Consider the following 21725-nt stretch of genomic DNA (forward strand, 5'->3'; position numbering starts at 1 on the left):
TTTTATTTTTATTTTATTTATTATTATTATTATTTATTTATTTATTTACTATAGACAGCCAGAAATTGAGGGAAGGGGGTGATAAGAGAGGGAGATAGATAGAGAGACACCTGCAACACTGCTTCACCACTGGTGAAGCTTCTCCCCTGCAGGTAGGGACCGGGGGTTTGAAACTGAGTCCTTGTGCACTGTAACACGTGTGCTTAACCAGGTGCGCCACTGCCCGCCCCCTGCATTTTTAATTATTTTCACTACTTTCCTCTAAAATGCAATTTTGTTATATAATCATTGTCCTTGCTTTTACTATGCATCATTGCTTTTTCCTTTGACTGTGTAGATCCTACTTATTTACTTACTTTTACCAAAGCACTTCTCAGCTCTGGTTTATAGTGATTCAGGGGATTGAGCCTGGGGCTTCTGAGACACTCTTTTTGTATAACCTTATGTCATCTCCCCTGTCCTCAAGCCCTTTTTAATCGCTCCCTTAGATCTACTTTTAGTTCTTATTGTCTTTTTATCATCTATATAGCCGAAGGACATCATCTAGTCCAGTATTCCTCTGGTGCTTCTACTCTGTCCAGCTTCGCTGACCCACACTTCTAGACGCGACTTTTGCGAGGATCTAGAAGCAGCACCGGAATCTCTCACGCTCGCAGGTGCGGTGGACTTTCCAGTCTGCCGCATGTAGTCTGGGTCGCGTTTCCGTGTGATATCAGATCGCAGCAGGTGCTCTGCTCAGAGGAACTGCTGGGGGGCTCCAGCTCCGCTACCTCGTGCTGGGAAGGGGCGGGGTCTCATCGGGGATGAGGGCGGAGCCTGGACTGGTAGCCCCCAATCAGAGGCCGGGTCAGCGCAGACCTTGCGCATGACGCGGCGTAGCGGGCTGGGAGGCGGGGCGGGCTGGCGGGCTGCTTTATCTGCCTCCGCGCTGTGCTGGCTAGTGGCGGGTCTGGGGTATCGTAGCGCAGAGATCCCGGATCCTGCTCACTGTCTCTACGCCTTGCACCTTTGATCCAGGTCCTCGCATCCGGGTTCCGGCCCCAGGTAACGCCCATGTTCCCGTTCTCCTGCTCCATCCCCGCCGGGATCCCCCCAGACCTGCGGGAGAGGCTGGAGGGAGAGGCGGCGGGCTTGGCCTTGCCCTGAGCGGGGGAGGGGGAGGCTTCGCTAATGTGTGTGGTGGTGAGGGTGGGGGGTCGTGGGGGCTGGGGCACTTGGGTGCGGGGAAGTTACAAACTGCCGTTGACTAGCAGTCTTTTAATCTTTCAAGGTTTGTCTGGTGTCCCTCCGCCTTTCTATCCCCTCCCTGAAATTCTGGTCATCTCCCCAGCCATCAGTAAAGAAAAGTTAGGAAGTCTTTAAAAAGGGACTCCCCTTCGGTCCCCGCCCCCAGTGCAGGCAGGAAGTCAGCTTCGAAATGGTTCTGTGCGGAGTGATGGGTGGCAGGCATTTCAAGACTTGGAAATCTGGCTGGTTGGGCACCAAAGACTTTATTCAAGTTCCTAATTTTTCATTTCTGAATAGTAGGGTATAATTAAGTTTTTTGTCTTCGTTCTTGAATGTTAACAGTCATCAGATTTATTATTTTTTTCTTTATGATGTTATTTCTCTTTTACTAACAGCCACGCAATTCAAGAGGCAAGTATATTTTGAAATTATTTGTATGGTGGTGGGAAAAGTGTGGAGTTGTACCCCTCTTATCCTATGATTTTTTTGTCAGTGTTTCCTTTTTATAAATAAAAATTGAAAGAAAAGTTGTTTGTAAATAAGAACAGTGTAAACCTCATTCTCCTTATCTGTATGGTTCATTGATTACCTCGTCCTCTATTTAAACTACGAGTATTACCTAGATGTGTGAGAAGGAGCTTTGGAATTCTCTTGGGGTAGAGAAGTTAAAATGATTGATGACTTCTCCTTTCAGCTTCTCTTAAGATCAAGCCACATAGATTTTAATTTCTCGAAAGCCTCTTTTTTCATTCTTCTCTCTTGATCTTTTGAGTTTTTCTCAGTCTTTAATGTGCTATTCTCACCTTTCCCTGAACATTCTTTCAATATAGCCCAAATACCACTATATCAGTAAAGCTAACCATACTATTTGTTAATCCCTTCTGGCTTTCTTCCCATCATTAACAATTAGTCATGAATTGGAGAGAGTTGGTTCCATGCTGTAGTTGTTTGCCCACCTTGCATTAAGTTTCTTGAAGACTGGCCTGTTCATCTTATTCGTATGTTTTCAACCTAGCTCAGCACCTAGCACAGTGAAAGTGTGAGTGATCTGGACAGAGGAAGGAAAAATTTGAATGGGAAATATTAAAAGAAAATTGATTATTTCCTTTGGAACAGAAACCACTTAAATTTCTCTTGTTAAAGAAATTTGGTTTTTGGAACTTTTTCACAGCTGGTAGAGATCACTACTGACCATTCAGATGCAAAGGAGAATTTGACAGTGTTCTGTACTGTTTGTGTAGATTGACTTAAAAGATAGCTCCTTTGATATGTAAATACTGTTGAGTTGTCATAGGGCCTACCTTTGAAGGGTATGTAAGGTAGAAGGGGAACTTTAATGTTTTGGGTTATATATTTGTCTGTAATTGTATTTCTCTTTCTTTACGGAACCTAGAAGTGATGTAGCAAAGTTCTTCACTTAGAATATGTCCTCAATATTTATTTGTTTTATAGACTTATAGGTAGTTTTGAAAACATTTTTAATGGGAACACTGCTAACAGGCCAAAGTTGATCCTTTCCAACGGGATTTATTTGTTTCTCAAGCCAGTTCTTTTTGTCTTGCTTTCTTAAGGCAGTTTGGATACTATCACACTGAACATTACAAAGCCAATGTACAGATAGGGATTTTAAGAAATTCTTATCAGGTCTGGCAGAATAGTTCACTTGGACAGTGTGCTATGTTGCCATGTGCATAACCCAGTTTTGAGCCTGGCCCCCATCACACTGAAGGAAGCTTTTATTGTTTATTGTACTTAATGTTGTTTATAAGATTTTTGTTTTAGGGCAGGGGTAGATAGCATAATGGTTATGTAAACAGACTCTCATGCCTGAGGCTCCAAAGCCCCAGGTTCAATTCCCTGCACTACCTTAAGCCAGAGTTTAGCAGTGCTCTGGTAAAAAAAAAAAAAAAAAAAAGAGTTTTAGTAGATGTGCTACAATTTTTTTGTTTGTTTTGTTTTTATGGTGGGACAGGGGATTAGGGGATTGAATTGGGGATCTCTGGTGCCTCAGGCATGAAAGTCGTTTGCATAACTATTATGTTATCTCCCCTACCCAGTATGTATTTTTAAATAGCTATGTGGGGAAAAATGTTTCTACTGCCACTTAAAACTGTGTGACTTTGAATAAGCTGCAGAGCACTTACGTCTCTTGCATCACTCATAAAATGGTAATGTTAAATAAAGTTATTTGATGTACCTTCCCTGGTTCCCAGACTACTGCCTTAGTAGTCTTTAGTTTTTGCTTCCTTCAGTGATGGACCTTTTGAGATACTAGTCTTATGATCACTGTTTCACTTCCTCATCTCATTTTGCAATCCTCTCCAATATTTTTTTGTCCTTCTTCCTGAAACTCTACAAATAGTTAACTAAATCATACTTAATGACTGTACACAGTGTAATAGCTCACCCTCCTTTTGTTTCCTTTAGTTACATTTTTCCTACTTGAATTTTCCATATACTGACCATAGATTACCTCTGGAATCATCTAACTTGACTTTTTAAAAATATATTTTATTTACTAGTTTAGGATAGAGAAAGAGCAATTGAGAGAAAAGTGGGAAGGAGAGAGAGAGACAGACAGACAGACACCTATAGCACTGATTCACCACTCCTGAATACAAACACACACACCCCTCGTCAGCCAGGGTCCTTGGTACTGTAACAGGTGTACTCTAATGGGTATGTTATCACCTGGCCCCCTAACCTGACCATCATTGCTTGTTTTTCTCTTTAATAACCTTCTTGGGAGTCAGGTGGTAGTGCAGCGGATTAAGTGCAAGTGGTGCAAAGCGCAACCAGTCCGAGTTCGAGCCACCGACTCACCACCTGCAGGGGAGTCGCTTCACAGGCGGTGAAGCAGGTCTGCAGATGTCTGTCTTTCTCTCCCCCTCTCTGTCTTTCCCTCCTCGCTCCATTTCTCTCTGTCCTATCCAATAATAACAACAATAATTACTACAACAATAAAACAACAAGGGCAACAAAATAAATATTAAAAAAAATCTTTAAAAAATAGCATTCTTTAGTTGCCTTGTAATAATTGGGAACATTGCTAAACCATCAGTAAAATGCATAGTAATATGATGCTTATGTTATTATGAGGAGTAAGTGAGCCACAGTAAGTGTTAGGGAGTCGACTTACTGTTTCCTAGATTTCCTTCTTGAGCCCTGATTCTAGCTGTTGTACACTGATGAATCTGTATCTTCTGTCTGCTCATATATTGGTCATTAGTACTTGATTGATCCACAGGCATGGCCTATTAGACTTCTCTACTTCTTTCTGCTTGTAGTTTCCTACCTTAACAGTACACTTATCACCTTAGTCAGCTAAATCAGAAAACTCACTTTGGATCTGTTTCTTGCCACTTTCTATATGTAGCCATTTGACAATCCATACCACTCCACTTTATGCTTATAAATTTATTTATCTCCTTTGTCTCTTTGACTAATTTATATGCTCTTTTGATACACACAGACCACTTGAGTCTTACAATGAGACACTTACTTTTTTTTTTTTTTTAACCAGAGCACTGCTCAGCTCTGGCTCATGGTGGTGCTGGGAATTGAATCTGGGACTTTGGAGCCTCAGGCATGAGAGTCTTTTTGCATAACCATTATGCTATTTACCCCTGCACCTACATTTGTGTGTGTGTGTGTGTGTGTGTGTGTGTGTGTGTGTGTGTGTATAAGCTCACTGTTCTCCCTCCCAAACTTTTCTCCAGCCCATTGTCCACAGTTGCCTGAGTTATCTTACTAAAAGATTAATTCCAAATTGCTATCTTTTTTAAAAAACAGCAGCACTTGTTTATGTGGTGATCTCCAGAATCCTTAACCTTCTGCCTCCTCCTTCCCTCCAGTGCTTCTTCAGCCTTACTTCTCTTAAAATTAACCTTGATACCTCCCACAGCCCTTTTTCAGGAAACCTTTCCCAATTGCTCCTGATCTCATTATCTGTACCACTATCTCTCTTTTTAAATTTCTTTCTTTCTTTCTTTATCCATTTATTTTTGCCTCCAGGGTTATTATCGCTCGGACTCCTTGCCTGCACTCCAAATCTACTGTTCCTGTGGCCATTTTTTTTTTTTTAATAAGAGAGAGAAATTGAGAGTGGAGGGAAAGATAGAGGGGGGAAAGATAGACATGGGGGGGGGTCGGGTGGTAGTGCAGTGGGTTAAGCACACATGGCGCAAAGCACAAGAATCCTTAAGGATCCCAGATCCCTACCTGTAGGGGGTCATTTCACAAGCTGTGAAGCAGATGTGCAGATGTTCTTTTTTCTCTCCCGCTCTCTGTCTTCCCCTTTTCTCTGGATTTCTCTCTGTCCTATCCAACAACAATGACAGCAATGACAACAACAATAATAATCATAAAAAAAACCCTGATAAACAACAAGGGCAACAAAAGGGAAAAAATAGCCTCTAGGAGCAGTGGATTCATAGTGTAGGCACAGAGCCCCAGCAATAACCCTGGAGGTAAAAAAAAAAAAAAGAAAGAAAGAAAGAAAAGACACCTGCAGACCTGCTTTACTACTTGCAAAGCGACCCCCCCCAACAAGCAGGTGGGGATCCAGAGGCTCAAACCACTTAATCCAGTGAGCCACCCCCCATTATCTCTTTATATTCTTTTCTACCCTAATTACTCTTCTTTAATACAAGTTCTTATTTTTATTTTTTTTAAAATATTTTATTATTAATGAGAAAGGAAGAGAGAGAGAGAAAGAGAACGAACCGACATCATTCTGGTACATGTGCTATTGGAGACTGAATTCAGAACCTCATGCTTGAGACTCCAGTGCTTTATCCACTGCACCACTTCCTGAACCACATACCATGAGTTTTTATAATTATGTTTTAATTTTCCTCACTCACTAGATTTCAGGGGTACAGACAATTAAAATCTTTGTGTCCAGAGCCTAGCATTTAATAGACCTCAATAAAATGTTTCAAATAATGACTCTGTCACCAAGGTCTATACTTGTCCATGTTTTTCATAAAGGACTCATCCTCCCACTTTTTGAAGACTTAAAACTTTGATGCTTTCTTTGAACTCTGCCTCTTAATTACTCACCTCATCCACAAGTATTTATTTAACTTTCTAAATATCAATTGTGCCATCTCTTGACACATGTGTTTGTGTAAGAGGAATTGGAATTGGGGCTGACCTCAGTGTTATTGCAAAATATTTATTTTGATGGATATTGCTAAAGTCTATTTTGATAAAGGGATATGTTGAAAAACTCAGAAGGAACATAATTCCTTCAGTTCTACATCGGAAGACCTTTTTCAATATTCTTTTTTTCAAGTACTGATTCTTTTAAAGTTTTTTTGTCTTCACTGTCATCCGTAGTTGTGCTTCTGGTAGTTTTTACTGATTCTTTTTCTGATTGAAAATGTTAATGGTGGAAGTCAGGCAGTGGTGCATTCAGTTGAGTAAAATGTTACCATGTGTAAGGACCGGGGTTCATCACCCCACTCCCCACCTGCAAAGTGAAAATTTCATGAACAGTAAAGAAAGTCTGTAGTTGTTTTCCTCCCCTCTCTCAGTTTCTCTCTGTCCTAAGCAGTGGTAGTGGTGGTGGTGAGGAACAGATGTTAGCAATAATCACAAGGAAGATAGCTCCATTCACATTTATTCCCACTGTTCCTGGTGATCATTTCTTTTTCTCCTTACCTCTTTTTTTTTTTTTTTTATTAGAAAAGATCTCAACTTTGAGAGATTTCTTTCTTCTAATGAAATAAAGGGCATGGTATTTGTCTGCAAATTGTTTTTAGAGTCTCCCAGGAAACATAAATTTAGACTTAGCTCTTGAATGGAAGATGTTGATTAAGACTTAAACTATAGGGCAGATCATCTTTATGTACCTGTTAATGAGAATAACTTTGACTTGTTCAAGAAGTAGCAGGAGACAAAATGACTAGAGTAAAGCAAGTAAGATTCTAGTAGGTTGGTGGTGTGGGGGAGGTAAGTGACAGATCATGTAGGAGTGACTGATGATTGGGTGGATTTAAGACCAAATCCAGTGTTTGAAGGCCTTTGAGCAGGGGAGTGGCTTTTTTTTTTTTTTTTTTTTTTTTGACTAACCTTTAAAAAGCTTTACTCTACTGTGTTAAAAAATAAAACAGGAGGCTACTACAGTGAGAGGTTATAGTAGCTTAAACTATTGGACTGGGGAGTTAGCACCATTGTTGGTGCAACATACTTTAATGCCTGAGGTCCCAGGGCCAGAACTGAGCTGTGTTCTGGTAAAATATAATAATAATGGGGGCCAGGTGGTGGCATACCTGGTTAATAGCACATATTACCAAGCTCAAGGATCCAGGTTCAAGCCCTCCGCTCTCCAACTTGCAGGAAGAACACTTGGGTGAAGCAGGTCTGCAGGTGTCTTTCTCTCCCTATCTTTATCTCCCTTTCCTCTCTTAATTTCTCTTTGCCCTATTTAATAAAAATTAGAAGGGGTTGAGTGGTGGTACACCCAGTTAAGTGTATAGTACTAAGCTCAAGGACCTGTGCAAGGATCTGGGTTTGCTTCTGGCTTCCAGCCTGAAGTCAGGGATGCTTCACAAGTGGTGAAACAGGTCTGCAGGTGTCTATCTTTATTTCTCCCTCTCTCACTCCCCCCCCCCCCCCCCCCGTTTCTTTCTGTCCTGTCAAATAAAGGGAAAAATGGCCCCCGGGGGCAGTAATTTGTAGTGCTGGCACTGACCCCCCCCCCCCAGTGATAACCCTGGAGGCAAAAAGAAAGATAATATCTCCTAAGAAAAAATAAATCAAACTTAAAAATTGGATACTCTGGCAACTCTATGACAAAAATAATATAGTATTTATAAGGTATTAAGTAATCATAAACAAAAAGAAATAGGGGGGAAAAAGGGAAGAATGGCCACTGGGAGAAGTAGATTTGTAGTGCAGGCACTGAGCCCTAGCACCAGCAATAACTCTGGTGGTAGAAATAATAATAATAAGTTAAAAGATGTGAATATTGGGGGGATGATGAGAAAGGGAATATGCATTTATGGATATTTAGGTGCATATATAGTTTGAACACAGTCAAATGAACTTTCTTTGGATTGGATACAGGGAAGTAAAGACTCTAGGATGACACCATTATTTTTTGGCCAGTTATATACAGCCTTCTTAAGATTGGCAAGGGGTAGCAATAATGACAGTTTCATGAGCATATAAAAGACATTTAAAATTTTATTTCCCTGGGGCCCTAATCGGGGAGTCCTGAGATTCCCAAACAGACTTGATGGGCCCAGATTTCAAATAAATCCCTCTTTCCATTGTTACTGGTCATTTCTATCAGGACCAACACAATAGACCCCTTTGTGGGCCCCCATAGGACCTTGCCCTCAACTTGGATCAATAATGGTAGGGAATGTTCCATTAGAAGGGACGATGGACAACATACTCTATGCTACACCTGAGGAAGATGGGTCAATATTGGGGCAGCTTGGAATGTTTCTACTCATGACCACAGAATGTGAGCTCAGATCTACAGGGATGCAGAGGTCACATAGGCTCCTAAGCTAATTATGGGCTCCGGATCCCATCAAATCCATGGGGGGGGTTTACAGTCAACAATATTTATACCCCTTTCCCATATTAGGGAGCTACTCTCTTCCCTGATAATCTCCCTAGAAAATAACTTGGATCCACCTGTATATCAGATTTCAGGCTCAGGGGAAAAAAAAACAACAAAAAAAAACCTAGTGTAGCCACAGGCCCTTTGGAATATAAAATACGCCTATTAGCTATCTACAAAATGGAGGACCCCCCCAACTCTTCGTCTGCACGATTCCAGCCTTTAGGTTCATAATTGGTCAACAATTTGTTTGGCTTTATATGTTAACTCTCTTTTCAGCCACCAGGTTCCAGATGCTAGCATGATGCTGACCAGACTTCCCTGGACAGACAACCCCACCAATGTGTCTTAGAGCTCCACTTCCCCAGAGCCCTTCCCCACTAGGGAAAGAGAGTTAGGCTGGGAGTATGGATTGACCTGTCAACTCCCATGTTCAGTGGGGAAGCAATTACAGAAGCCAGACCTTCCACTTTCTGCACCCCATAATGACCCTGGGTCCATACTCCCAGAGGGTTAAAGAATAGGAAAGCTATCAGGGGAGGGGATGGGATACGAAGATCTGGTGGTGGAAATTGTGTGGAGTTATACCCCTCTTACCCTATGGTTTAGTCAATGTTTCCTTTTTATAAATAAAAAATTAAAACGAAACTTTTATTTCCATACTGTTGATGCCTTCTCAGAAGAGATTAAAAGATGGAATAGTAAATCTTACTGTCTTTTGTATAGTTAGTTGAACAGCTAAAGCAAATGAGGGAAGTGAAGCAGGGGTAGGAGAGGAAGATGTCTAGGCCTACGTAATAAATACTTGATTAGAGAATACTTATTTATTTATTTATTTGCCTCCAAGGTTATCACTGGGGATTGCTGCCTGCACTACGAATCCACTGCTCCTGGAGGCCATTTTCCCCATTTTGTTGCCCTTGTCGCATTTGTTGTTGTTGTTACAGTTGTTGTTGTATAGGACAGAGAGAAATCAAGAGAGGAGGGGAAGACAGAGATGGGGAGAGAAAGAGAGACACTGGCAGACCTGCTTCACCACTTATGAAGCAACTCCCCTGCAGGTGGGGAGCCGGGGCGAACTGGGATCCTTATGCCAGACCTTGAGCTTTGCGTCATGTGCGCTCAACCCTCTGTGCTACAGCCCGGCCCCTTGATTAGAGAATTTATGGTGCCTTTTTTAGGCTACTCTACTAGATTGCCAAGCTGATTATTTCTAAGTCTAATCACTATAGACTTTTACTTTAACATATAGAATTGCCCCTAACTTATGGAGATGTGAACACATGTAGTCAGTACTATAGATCCTAGCCTCTATCTAATATCTAATATCTGCAACTTTCTTGAAAAACACACAAACTGAAATGGAATTGGGTAGTCCCTTATGTTAGGAAAGATTTCAGCAGGGAAAAGAACTTGGGAGCTTGGCATCTCTGGAGACAATCTGCAGCAAAAAGGCAGTAGCAACATGATTTGGCATGGTGGCATGGGCTAGTTGATTATAGTTGAGCCTAATGTAAGAGGCAGTGTAACAGGGTCAGGAGAAGAGACATCAGAGCATACAAGTGAAGTCCCAGAGGTTCCAGGACAAGGAGAAATACGGATTTTAAAGAGAATGAGAAAGGCTTCTTATAGTCTTATTATGAATTTAAAATGATAGTAGTTAATTATTATAACCAAGTTAGAAACTTTTCTCTGAGAAGCCCATGATTAAAATTAACCATGCCATACTTCATCTTGTTATGCTCTATGTAATTTCAGAAAATATATTAATGATAATTTTAGAATATATATATGATATATATATATGATAGCTTGCATTTTATTTTTATTTTGTACCAGAGCACTACTCAGTTCTGGCTTATGGTGGTGTGGGGGATTGAACACAGGACCTCAGAGACTCAGACATTAAAGTCTGTTTGCATAACCATTATGCAATATCCCCCACCCCTAGGATATCTGTTAATAATACTGTCTTAGACAGTGATGGGACCAAATGATTTTAATCTGTATCAGGCCTGAAGTTGTGGGTAACCTAAAAAAAAGACTTTTAAGAACTGTTTTAGTAATTTAAGCCCAGTGTTGGAATTCAGTAAGCTTACAAATTAGAAACATTAAATATTTAGACTGAAAAAAATTCGGAACTAAAATCTAGGCAGTTTAAGAACTTGCAGTATTAATTTTTCCCTCTGACATGGTAAATTTGTGATTTATAAGATTGTAAAATAATAGGGGTATAGTTCTATACCACTCCCACCACCAAAGGTCTGTGCCTTTTACCTCCTATCCCCCAGTGGTAACCACCATAGGTTTCCCACAGTCTTAAGATATGCATTGGCATTCCCTCCCTCAAGTTCATGTGTTCAATTATCTATATTCCACATAGTGAAATCACCCAGTAGTAGGCCTTCCCCTCCTTGCTTACTTCATTATGCATAATCTCCTCTAGTTCCATCTATTTTATCCTAAAGGATACAATTTCGTCTTTTTTTGATTGCTAAGTAGTACTCCATTGAGTATATGTCCCATAACTTAAAAAAAAAACAAAAAACTATGATCTTTATTGGATAGAGACAGCCAGAAATTGAGGGGGGGGGTATAGATCCCTGTAACTGTGCTTCAACACTTGCAAAGCTTTCTCCCTCTAGGTAGGGACTGGGGGCTAGAACCTGGGTCCTTGTGCATTATAACATGTGTGCTTAACCAGGTACACCACCACCCAGCCCCTGTCCCGTAACTTCTTTATCCAGTCATTTGTCTAAGGGCATTTAGGTTACTTCTATATTTTGGCTATTGTGATACAGCTATGAACACGGTGCATATATTCCTTTGAATTGTTTTTTTTTTTTTTTCTTCTTCTGGATAAATGCCTGGAAGTGGAATTGCTGGATCATGAGGTATTTCCATTTGTATTTAAGGATTCTCCATACTGCTCTCCATAATGGCTGCACCAACTTGCATTCCCACCAGCAGAGTTCTTTTCGTTCCACATCTCTCTAAAACTTTTTTTTTTAATATTTATTTTCCCTTTTGTTGCCCTTGTTTTATTGTTGTAGTTGTTATTGTTGTTATTGATGCTGTCGTTGTTGTACAGAGAGAAATGGAGAGAGGAGGGGATGACAAAGGGGGAAGAGAAAGATAGGCACCTGCAGACCTGCTTCACCGCCTGTGAAGTAACTCCCCTGAAGGTGGGGAGCTGGGGGCTTGAACCGGGATCCTTACGCCGGTCCTTGAGCTTTTCTCCATTTGTGCTTAATCTGCTGCGCTACCGCCATCTCTCCAACACTTAACCTTTCCTATTTTGTTGATGAAGACCATTCTCACAGGTGTGAGGTGAAATCTCAATATAGTTTAATTTGCATTTCTATAATGATGAGTAGAGTATTTCCAAATATGTCTGTGGGCCATGTGTATCTCTTCACTGGTGAACTGTCTATTCATATACTGGATAGAGACAGCCAGAAATCAGAAGGGAAGGGGGTGATAGAGAGGAAGAGAGACAATCTGCAAAACTGCTTCACCACTGACAAAGCTTTCCACCTACAGGTGGGGACCAAGGGCTGGAACCTGGGTCCTTGCGTACTGTAATGTGCACACTCAACCAGGTGTGCCATCACCCGACCCCCTGCCTACTTTTTCTGTTGGGTTGTTCTTTTTCTTTTTTGTTGAGCTGTATGAGTTCTTTATAGATGTTTGCTATCAACCACTTGTCTGAAATGCAGTGTGAAAATATCTTCTCCAAATTGCTGGGCTCCCTGTTTATTTTTATGGAATTGCTTTTGATAGGTAGAAGCTTTTTATTTTTATTATTGGATAAAGACTGAAATTGAGAGGGGAGGGGAGATAGAGAGGGAGAAGACACCTGCACCCCTTGCTTCACCACTTGTGAAGCTTTCCCCCTGCAGGGGGGACCAGGGGCTTGAACCTGAATCCTTGTGCACTATAGTGTGTGCACTTCACCGGGTGTGCCATACCTGCCCACTAGAAGCTTTTTAATTTGATATAGTCCCATTTGTTCAATCTTGTTTTTGTTTCTCTTGTCCATGGGTAGAGTCTCCAATACATTTTTTTTCTCTGCCTCTAGGGTTATTGATGGGGCTCAGTGCCTGCACTATAAATCCACTGCTCCTGGTAGCCATCTTTTATCCATTGTTGTTGTTGCTGTTATTGTTGGATAGGACAGAGAGAAATTGAGAGAGGAGGGAAAGACTGATGGGGAGAGAAAGACACTTGCAGACCTGCTTTACTGCTTGTGAAATGACCCCCCTGCAGGTGGAGAGCTGGGGGTTTGAACAGGGATCCTTGCTCCCATCCTTGTGCTTCACACTAGGTGTGCTTAATCCACCTGCTACCTCCTGGCCCCCCCCAAATACATCTTTGATATTAAGGTCCTTAAGTGTTTTACTGATGTGTTCTTCTATGTATTTTATAGTTTCAGGCCTAATATCCAGATATTTGATCTATTTTGAGCTAATTTTGGTACATGATGTTAAGTGATTGTCTAGTTTCATTTTTCTGCATGTGGCTATCCAGTTCCCCCAGCACAGCACCATTTACTAAAGAGACCTTCTTTTCCCCATTGGACAGTTTTGGCCCCTTTGTTGTATATAAAGTGCCTACACATGTGTGTTTAGTTCTGGGCTCTTTATCCTATTCAGTTGGTACAAATGCCCATTTTCCCATACAAAACAGTTACTGTTTTTTATTATTATTGCTTTGTAGTATAAACTGAAGCCAGGAATTGTGATGCCTCTATTTTTCTCCTTTTTCCTCAGTAGAATGTATATGGCCTCTCTGTAGAGTTTCAGCCTGAATCCACATCTCAGAGTTTCACTGTGAAGTGGCTAGACTCTTCTGTGTGATTGGAGATACAGGACTTTTCTATTTAACTGCTAGCCACCTGCCATCTGTTTTACCTTCCCCTACATCTTAATTCCAGGACAGACCACACAGCTTTTGGTCCGATATTTTCCCTGACATTGTGGTGTGTCCTTGCCAACAGTTCAGTACCCTGACTCCCCTAAGGTCATGAATTAAAAGCTCTGAGGTTCCCCTCTCTCCAGCCAACTCTGTATGTTTTTGCATCTGTAGCTGTGTAGAACCTAAATGACATTGTTGGAGCTCTCAACTTCTATGTGTCTGGTTTCAATCCTGTACCCCTTATTCGACCACATATAAGCACCCACTTGTGCCTCTGTGGATGTCTCAGCTATAGTTTGATGAAGTTTGCTAAGTTCAGTAGTTGCTGATCCTTGTTTTGGGGGAGAGTCTCTGTCCTCTGTTACTTCGTGGTCATACCTCCTGGAAGTCCCTTTTGCTATTTTTCATATACTGTATATTGCTTGTTCAGATAAATTTTTTTTTAAAAAAAATTTATTTATTTATTTATACCAGGGTACTACTCAGCTCTGGCTTATGGTGGTGCTGTGGATGGAACCTGGGACTTTGGAGCCTCAGGCATGAAAGTTTCTTTGCATAATCATTATACTATTTCCCTGCCCCAGATAAATTATCTGTTAAGATTGGGGAACTGGGGACTGGACGGTGGCACAGTGGGTTAAATGCACATGGTGCAAAGTGCAGGGACCTGCATAAGGATCCCGGTTTGAGCCCCCCACTCTCCACCTGTAGGGGGGTCACCTCACATGCAGTGAAGCAGGTCTCTGTCCTCCTCTCTGGCTTACCCATCTCCTGATTTCTTTCTGTCCTATCCAACAACAATGACAGCAATAACAAAGTTAAACAACAAGGGCAACAAAAGGGAAGAAGTAGCCTCCAGGAGCAGTGGACTCATAGTGTAGGCACTGAGTCTCAGCGATAACCCTGGAGGCCAAAAAAAAAAAAAATAGAGTGGAGAACTGTATTTAAACAAGAGCCTTTGAAACCAGCCAATTATATAATATAGAAACTGATTTCTTCCAGCTTCTCATAGTATCTTGTACTCAGAATATACCTAAAGTGAAACTAAAAAGATAATTTTCACCTCCCTTAAATATGGTTCAATTTACCTAACACAGATACTTAATTCAAAATTTTGAAAATCTTTCCTAGACAACACCATGGTGAATGAAGAGAAGATTTCTCTAAGAAAACGCCTGTCAAAGCCCAGTGAAAATCCCGAGGAAAATGAAGATCATAAAAACCCTACGAAGGAGTCCCTGGAGATACCAAGTAATGGTGAGGCTTTCACATTATTTCTAAAGTGGGTTAATGAAACAAATTCAGTGTCCTAAAAAAGAAACTGCAGGGCCAGGTGATAGTGCACCTAGTTAAGTGCTCACATTATAGTGTACAAGGACCTAGCCAGGTTCAAGCCCCTGATCCCCACATGCAGTGAGAAAGCTTCACAAGTGGTGAAGCAGGACTGCAGTTACCAATCTCCCCCTCCCCACTCAGTTTCTTTCTGTCTCTATCCAATAATAAATAAATAAATAAAACAGGTTGCCGTCTCTTTAGCTCTCATTGTTATGATAAAGTCATATTTGTTATAACAAATTTGTTATATGTATGTATACTATTATATATATATTATAAATAACAAATCTGTTATATGTAACTTGTAACAAAAATGTTTTTCCATTAAAAAAGGAAATGCTGGTAGGCACTCTACAGGTAAAGAAAAGTAAATTAATGATGAGAATAAAAGTATTTATGTTTAAATCTCAGTCACAGATGTCTTAAATACTTCTGGTGCCACTGTTATGTCTATTACTGCCTATCTGTTGGAGCTGAACTTTATTTGGTCTAAATGGACCGTGCAATGTATAGTTTAATTTAGAATTTGTATTGCATAAAAGTTTACATATATGGAAATGAATTTAGAAAGTAGATTCTTGCTAACGCTGAACATTTTTTAGGTGTCTACTATGGTTTAGACACCACAGCCACAGCAGTTGTGGATGCTGTTGCTGGATACTGTGGTTTACAACACTGATCATTACAAGTATGGGTGCCCTCATGGAGCTCAAGTTAAGTGAAAGGGGACCTCCATCATTAACATAAGTACACTATTACAAATAAGCATAACTGGTTATTCCTATAATGAGAGTAATTGACAGGTTCCTAATCTAGTTTAGTACTGAGCTAAAAATCTTGAGAGAGAGAAAGAGAGAGATTAGGGAGTTTTTATTTTTTTATTCAAGTCTGCTTGACACAAGAGCATAAAGAAGAATATGACAGTGCTTTTTTATTTTTTGCAATGACATTTCAACAAGGATTTAAAATTTCAGGTTTGGTTAGCGGGTGGAGCTTTCTGAGACAGGTTGTTGGCATCCTGACGTTTTTTTTAATATATATTTTTATTTTTTAATTACATTTATTTAGTTATTGGATAGAGACAGCTATAATTGAGAGATAAGGGGTTGATAGAGAGGGAGAGAGACAGAGAGACACCTGCAACACTGCTTCACCACTCGCAAAGCTTTCTCGCTGCAGGTGGGGACCAGGGGCTTGAATCTGGGTTCTTGTGCACTGCAACATTTGTGCTCAACCAGGTGGTTCCCCATCTGGCCCCTAGCATCCTGACTTCTTTCATAAAGAAACATTGCCTTTCTTTTTATTTTTTAAATTTATTTATTGGGGAATTAATGTTTTACATTCAACAGTAAATACAATAGTTTGTACATGCATAACATTCCCCAGGAAACATTGCTTTTCTTTTCTTCCTTAAACTTAATTGTAAAAATCTGCAGCTGGAGGTCAGGTGGTGGTGCACCTGGTTTAGTGCTCATGTTACCATGAGCAGGACCCAGGTTCAAGCCCCTGGTCCCCACCTGTGTGTGTGGGGAGCTTCACAAGCAGTAAAATAGCAACGCAGGTTTCCCTTACCTGCTTCTTCTTGTCCTCAGCCTCTCTCAACTTTTCTTTGTTCTGTCAAATAAAAAAGAAAGGGAAAAAAATGACTACTAGGAACAGTGGATTCCTTGTTCTGGCACTGAGCCCTAGTAATAACTGGTGGAGTAAAAAATCAGCAGCTGGATACCACCAGAAATATAAATATTTCCACTTATTTTACATAATGAAGTGTATTTAGACTCTTAAGTATTCATGAAATACTTGTATTGCGTGTGGACTAGTGAATTTTGTGCAAAGAGATGAAGCCAGTTTTAGGTAGAAACATTCAGATTCGATTCCCAGTACCACCATAAGCACCATGAGCAGTGCTCTGGCTTAACTGGGTGTGCCACCACCTGGCTTCTCTCTAGGCTGACTTTTTCAGATCAAAAGAGAAAGGTAGAGCCGTAGAGATAGGGAGATGCCAGAGTACAAACACTTCCCTCAGGGTCATAGAACTCCCATGTGGTGTGCTGGGTGCTGGAAACTGGGTCATGTGTATGGCAAGGTGACCCCCCCCAGGTGAGCTATCCTCCTGCTCCTTGTATATTTTTCATTTATTAAACACTTCAGTGTATGTACATCACAGCAGAGTGAAACTTATTTTTAGATGAGCAAGTTTTCACTTTTGGAATCAGGTAATGACAGAGTGTTAGTACAAAGTACAAGTGTCCCAGTTCGAGCCCCCGGCCCCCCACCTACAGGAGGGGTCATTTCACAAGCAGTGAAGCAGGTCTACAGGTGTCTGTCTTTATCTCCACCTCTGTCTTCCCCTCCTCTCTCAATTTCTCTCTGTCCTATCAGACAACAATAGCAATAACAATAACAACAACAGGGGCAACAAAAATGGGAAAAATGGCATCTAGGAGCAGTGGAGTGGATTTGTAGTGCAGGCACTGAGCCCTAGTGATAACCCTGGAGGCAAAAAAATACAAAACAAGGAAAAAAGAAAAAAAAAAAAAAGGGAAAACAGATGGATTTTTAACTTTTTTTTTTTTTAACTAGAGCACTGCTCAGCTCTGGTTTATGGTGGTGTGGGAATTGAACCTGGGACCTTGGAGCCTCAGGCATGAGAGTCTCTTTGCATGACCAGTATGCTATCTACCTCTGCCCAGGTTTTTAACTTTTATGTTTTTTTTTTTTTTTCCTCCAGGGTTATTGCTGGGCTCGGTGCCTGCACCATGAATCCACCGCTCCTGGAGGCCATTTTTCCCCCTTTTTGTTGCCCTAGTTGTTGCAGCCTCATAGTGGTTATTATTGCCATTGTTGACGTTGCTTTGTTGTTGGATAGGACAGAGAGAAATGGAGAGAGGAGGGGAAGACAGAGAGAGAGGGGAGAGAAAGATAGACACCTGCAGACCTGCTTCACCGCCTGTGAAGTGACTCCCCTGCAGGTGGGGAGCCAGGGGCTCGAACCGGGATCCTTATGCCGGTCCCTGTTAACTTTTATGTTTTTTTAAAAAAATATTTATAAGCACAAGATAGGAGGAGAGAAACAGAACTGGAGCACCACTTCACTCTGGCTTATGGGATGCCAACTTGGGATTTCATGCATGCAAGTCCAGTGCCTGGTCTGCTGTGGCACTTCTGGGTTGTAATCTTTGTTTTCTGTTTTCACATATTTACTTTATCTGAAATTTATTCTCAATAATGGTGAGCATGGGATCTCACAAATTTATATTTGTTCTAACGTCTTGTATTAAACTCAACCTTTCTATTTGAATTTTAATACACTAATCTTTATTTCTAGTTCAGATTTAATTTCTTGACTATGATAAATTGAGAATTTTGGAATTTTTTATTTTTTAGGCTAAAGGAGCAATAGAAACTGATAGATGGGGAGTCGGGTGGTAGTGCAGTGGGCTAAGTGCAGGTGGCACAAAGCATAAGGACCAGCATAAGGATCCTGGTTCGAGCCCCCAGCTCCCCACCTGTGGGGAAGTCACTTCACAGGTGGTGAAGCAGGTCTGCAGGTGTCTATCTTTCTCTCCCCCTCTCTGTCTTCCCCTCCTCTCTCCATTTCTCTCTGTCCTATCCAACAACGACGACATCAATAACAACAACAACAATAATAACTACAACAATAAAACAACAAGGGCAACAAAAGGGAATAAATAAATATTTAAAAATTAAAAAAATTTAAAAAAAGAAACTGATAGATGGATAATATCTTCCTTTTTTGCTTATAAGATTGAATAATTATTGACTTGGGAAATACTCTTTATTATTTTTGACTTCCCATGATTATTTTGGATTACTCATATCTATATCTAAAAGAGCAAGTTATTCTGAGGTATGGCACGAAGAGTTTTCTAGATAGTAATCACGGTTTTAAAGTGAGTTTGAACTTAACAAACTTAACAACCCTTGCCTACACATTAATTAATTCTGTACTTGCCACAAGGAGACAAAGAAAATGTTTGTTAAAAGAACTGAAACTTGAAAAAAGTGCTTGTTAGTCACTGGTTAGTCATCTTTACAAATTTAGCCACTGTTAATAGGCCTTAACTTTTTTTTTTTTTTTACCAGAGCACTGCTCTGCTCTGGCTTATGCTGGTGCAGGGTATTGAACCTGGGACTTTGATGTCTCATGAATGAGAGTCTTTTTGCATAACCATTATGTTATCACCCCTGCTCAATTTTTTTTTCAATTTCTTTATGCTGCATATTGTATAAATAAAGGTCAGAAGACAGATTTTAGTTCAGGTCATGTGACTCTGGACAAGATGTTTAATGTAAGATGTAGCGCAGCGGGTTAAGTGCACATGGCACAAAGCGCAGGGACCCACATAAAGATGCCGGTTCGAGCCCTTGGCTCCCCACCTGTGGGGGGGGGTCACTTCACAAGTGGTGAAGCAGGTCTGCAGGTGTCTATCTTTCTCTCCCGTCCCCCCCTCCCCCATCTTCGCTTCCTCTCTCGATTTCTCTGTCGTACCCATCAACAATAGCACCAGTGGCAACAATAACAAGGACAATAAAATTGGAAAAAATGGCATCAAGGAGCAATGGATTTGTAGAGCAGGAACCGAACCTCAGCATTAACCCTGGAGGCAATAAATAAATAAATAAATAAATAAATACATACATACAAGTGATAGGGAGCCAGGCAGTAACTCAGAGGGTAAAGCGCACATGGTGCGAAGTACAAGGACCAGTGTATGGATCCCGGTTCAAGCCCCGGGCTCCCTACCTGCAGGGGAGTTGCTTCATAGGTGGTGAAGCAGGTCTGCAGGTGTCTATCTTTCTCTCCCCTCTTTGTCTTCCCTGCTTCTCTCAATTTCTCTCTGTCCTATCCAACAACAACAATAACAAGGGCAACAAAATGGAAAAAATTGCCTCCAGGAGCAGTAGATTCATGGTACAGGCACAGAACTCCAGCAATAACCCTGGAGGCAAATAAATAAATAAATAATACAAGTGATACCAGCTATCATGCTTACTTCACTGGGTTGAATTGAGATGGGGGCCAGGAGATAGCTCTCCCAATAAAGCTCACTTTCCCCTCCCTCCATCTATACTTCCCTTCTTTCCTCCCTTCCTTCCTTCCCTCCTTCCTTCCTTCCTTCCTTCCTTCCTTCCTTCCTTCCTTCCTTCCTTCCTTCCTTCCTTCCTTTCTCTCTTTACCATACTACTACTTAGATCTGGTTTATGGTGGGAATGGGGATTGAACCTGGGACATTGTAACTTTAGGCATGGAAATCTTTTTGCATAACCATTATGCTATCTCCCCACTCCTGAGCACACATTTTACCATGCATGAGGTCCCAGGTTCAAACCGTTTGCCACCACATGGGAGCACAATGCAAAGAGGAAACTTTGTGAGTAGTGGAACAGCACTGTGGTATCTCCTTTTCTCTTTCTTTCCTCCCCTCTATCTTAATCTTAGATTGAAAGAAATCAAGAAAGAGAGAAAGAAAGGAAGGGAGAAAGAGGTAAAGAAGAAACGCATTTCACTGGCAGCGGTGAAATTTAACAGGCACAAAGTCTTGGTAGCGGAAAAAAATTAGAATTGATATAGTGAGTGATAAACACTTCACCAATGTTGAAATTTGTTCCAAGTTTTGTGAGCATATAGAAATTTAGAAGCCATAGCGAGCTCAGAAAGAGAATAGTTGCAGAAATGAGTTGGAAATAACTTTTGAGAATCTAAAGATAAGAAGTATAAGGCACTTTCTTTTGGCTGTGCTTCATCCTTTTTTTTTTCCTTGTGCTTCATACTATGTGCACTTAGCCTGGTGCACTACTGCCTGGTCCCCAGAAACTTTTAAATTACATTTGTAGTTCACATATTTTTATTACTTTAGACTATCGATCAGTGATTTAGACTATAACTGATCTAGTTAGTAAGTAGAGGGGCTGGAAGATAGCTCACTCAGTAGAGTGTATAGCATACTTTGTGCAAGGACCTACTGATGTTTGATCCACAGCGCCACAGCACCAGAGGAGGAGCAGTACTGTAGTATCTCCAATCTCTACATCTAAAAAAAAAAAGGAATGAACAAAGTTGGTCTGGGAGCAGTACAAGACCTGGCACTGCAAAATAAATAAGTGAATAAATGAATAAAAATCAGAAAGAATAGAACAAAAACCTGCCTGTAGGTACAAAGTCCACTAAGTTTGATGGTGTAAAATACAGAGAGCTTTGGCCCAAGTTCCAGAAAAGCCAGTTTTTGTGTTGTTTCCTCTACTTGAAATAGTTTTTTAAAAACTTTTTTGTATTGTCTTTATTTACTGGGTAGAGACAGCCAGAAATTGAGAGGGAAGTGAGTGATAAAGAAGGAGAGAGACAGACACCTGAAACACTGCTTCACCACTCACAAAGCTTTTCCCCTGCAGTTAGGGACTAGGTGCTTGAATCCAGGTCCTTGCACATTATAACTTGTATGCTCACCAGGTGTACCACCACCCAGCCCCTTGAAATAATTTTCTAGCATCTGTTCACCCTAATTTTTCTTTCATTAGAGACTCAGCTCAAATATTGACTTCCTTTGCAAAATTTTGTCCATCTCAGTACTCCCACAGCACTTTCGTGCTCTATAATTATCTGTGTTGGCATATTTCTCTTGAGATGCTAAAGGATATAGAA

The 21725-nt window shown here is 40.8% G+C and overlaps 1 protein-coding gene and 1 long non-coding RNA gene across 3 annotated transcripts in view; one reads left to right on the forward strand and one right to left on the reverse strand.

Annotated features, from left to right (window-relative positions):
• The first annotated feature begins 881 nt into the window (after positions 1 to 881).
• SOAT1 (sterol O-acyltransferase 1) overlaps positions 882 to 21725 on the forward strand; it is a 64002-nt gene continuing 43158 nt past the window's right edge. Inside the window, exons 1-2 of one of the 2 annotated variants that reach the window (XM_060197765.1) lie at positions 882 to 1044; positions 14858 to 14983. In XM_060197765.1, the coding sequence (XP_060053748.1) occupies positions 14933 to 14983 (51 nt within the window). In that variant the 5' untranslated portion in view covers positions 882 to 1044; positions 14858 to 14932. The remainder of the gene's footprint in view (positions 1045 to 14857; positions 14984 to 21725) is intronic. The other variant, XM_007536011.3, reaches the window with a different exon arrangement.
• The window catches only part of LOC132540393 (uncharacterized), a 53930-nt gene continuing 53238 nt past the window's right edge, over positions 21034 to 21725 (reverse strand). Inside the window, exon 3 of the long non-coding RNA XR_009551573.1 lies at positions 21034 to 21117. This is a non-coding gene — a long non-coding RNA (uncharacterized LOC132540393). The remainder of the gene's footprint in view (positions 21118 to 21725) is intronic.

Source organism: Erinaceus europaeus, chromosome 9, assembly GCF_950295315.1.
Source record: "Erinaceus europaeus chromosome 9, mEriEur2.1, whole genome shotgun sequence".
NCBI classification, from domain to species: domain Eukaryota; kingdom Metazoa; phylum Chordata; class Mammalia; order Eulipotyphla; family Erinaceidae; genus Erinaceus; species Erinaceus europaeus.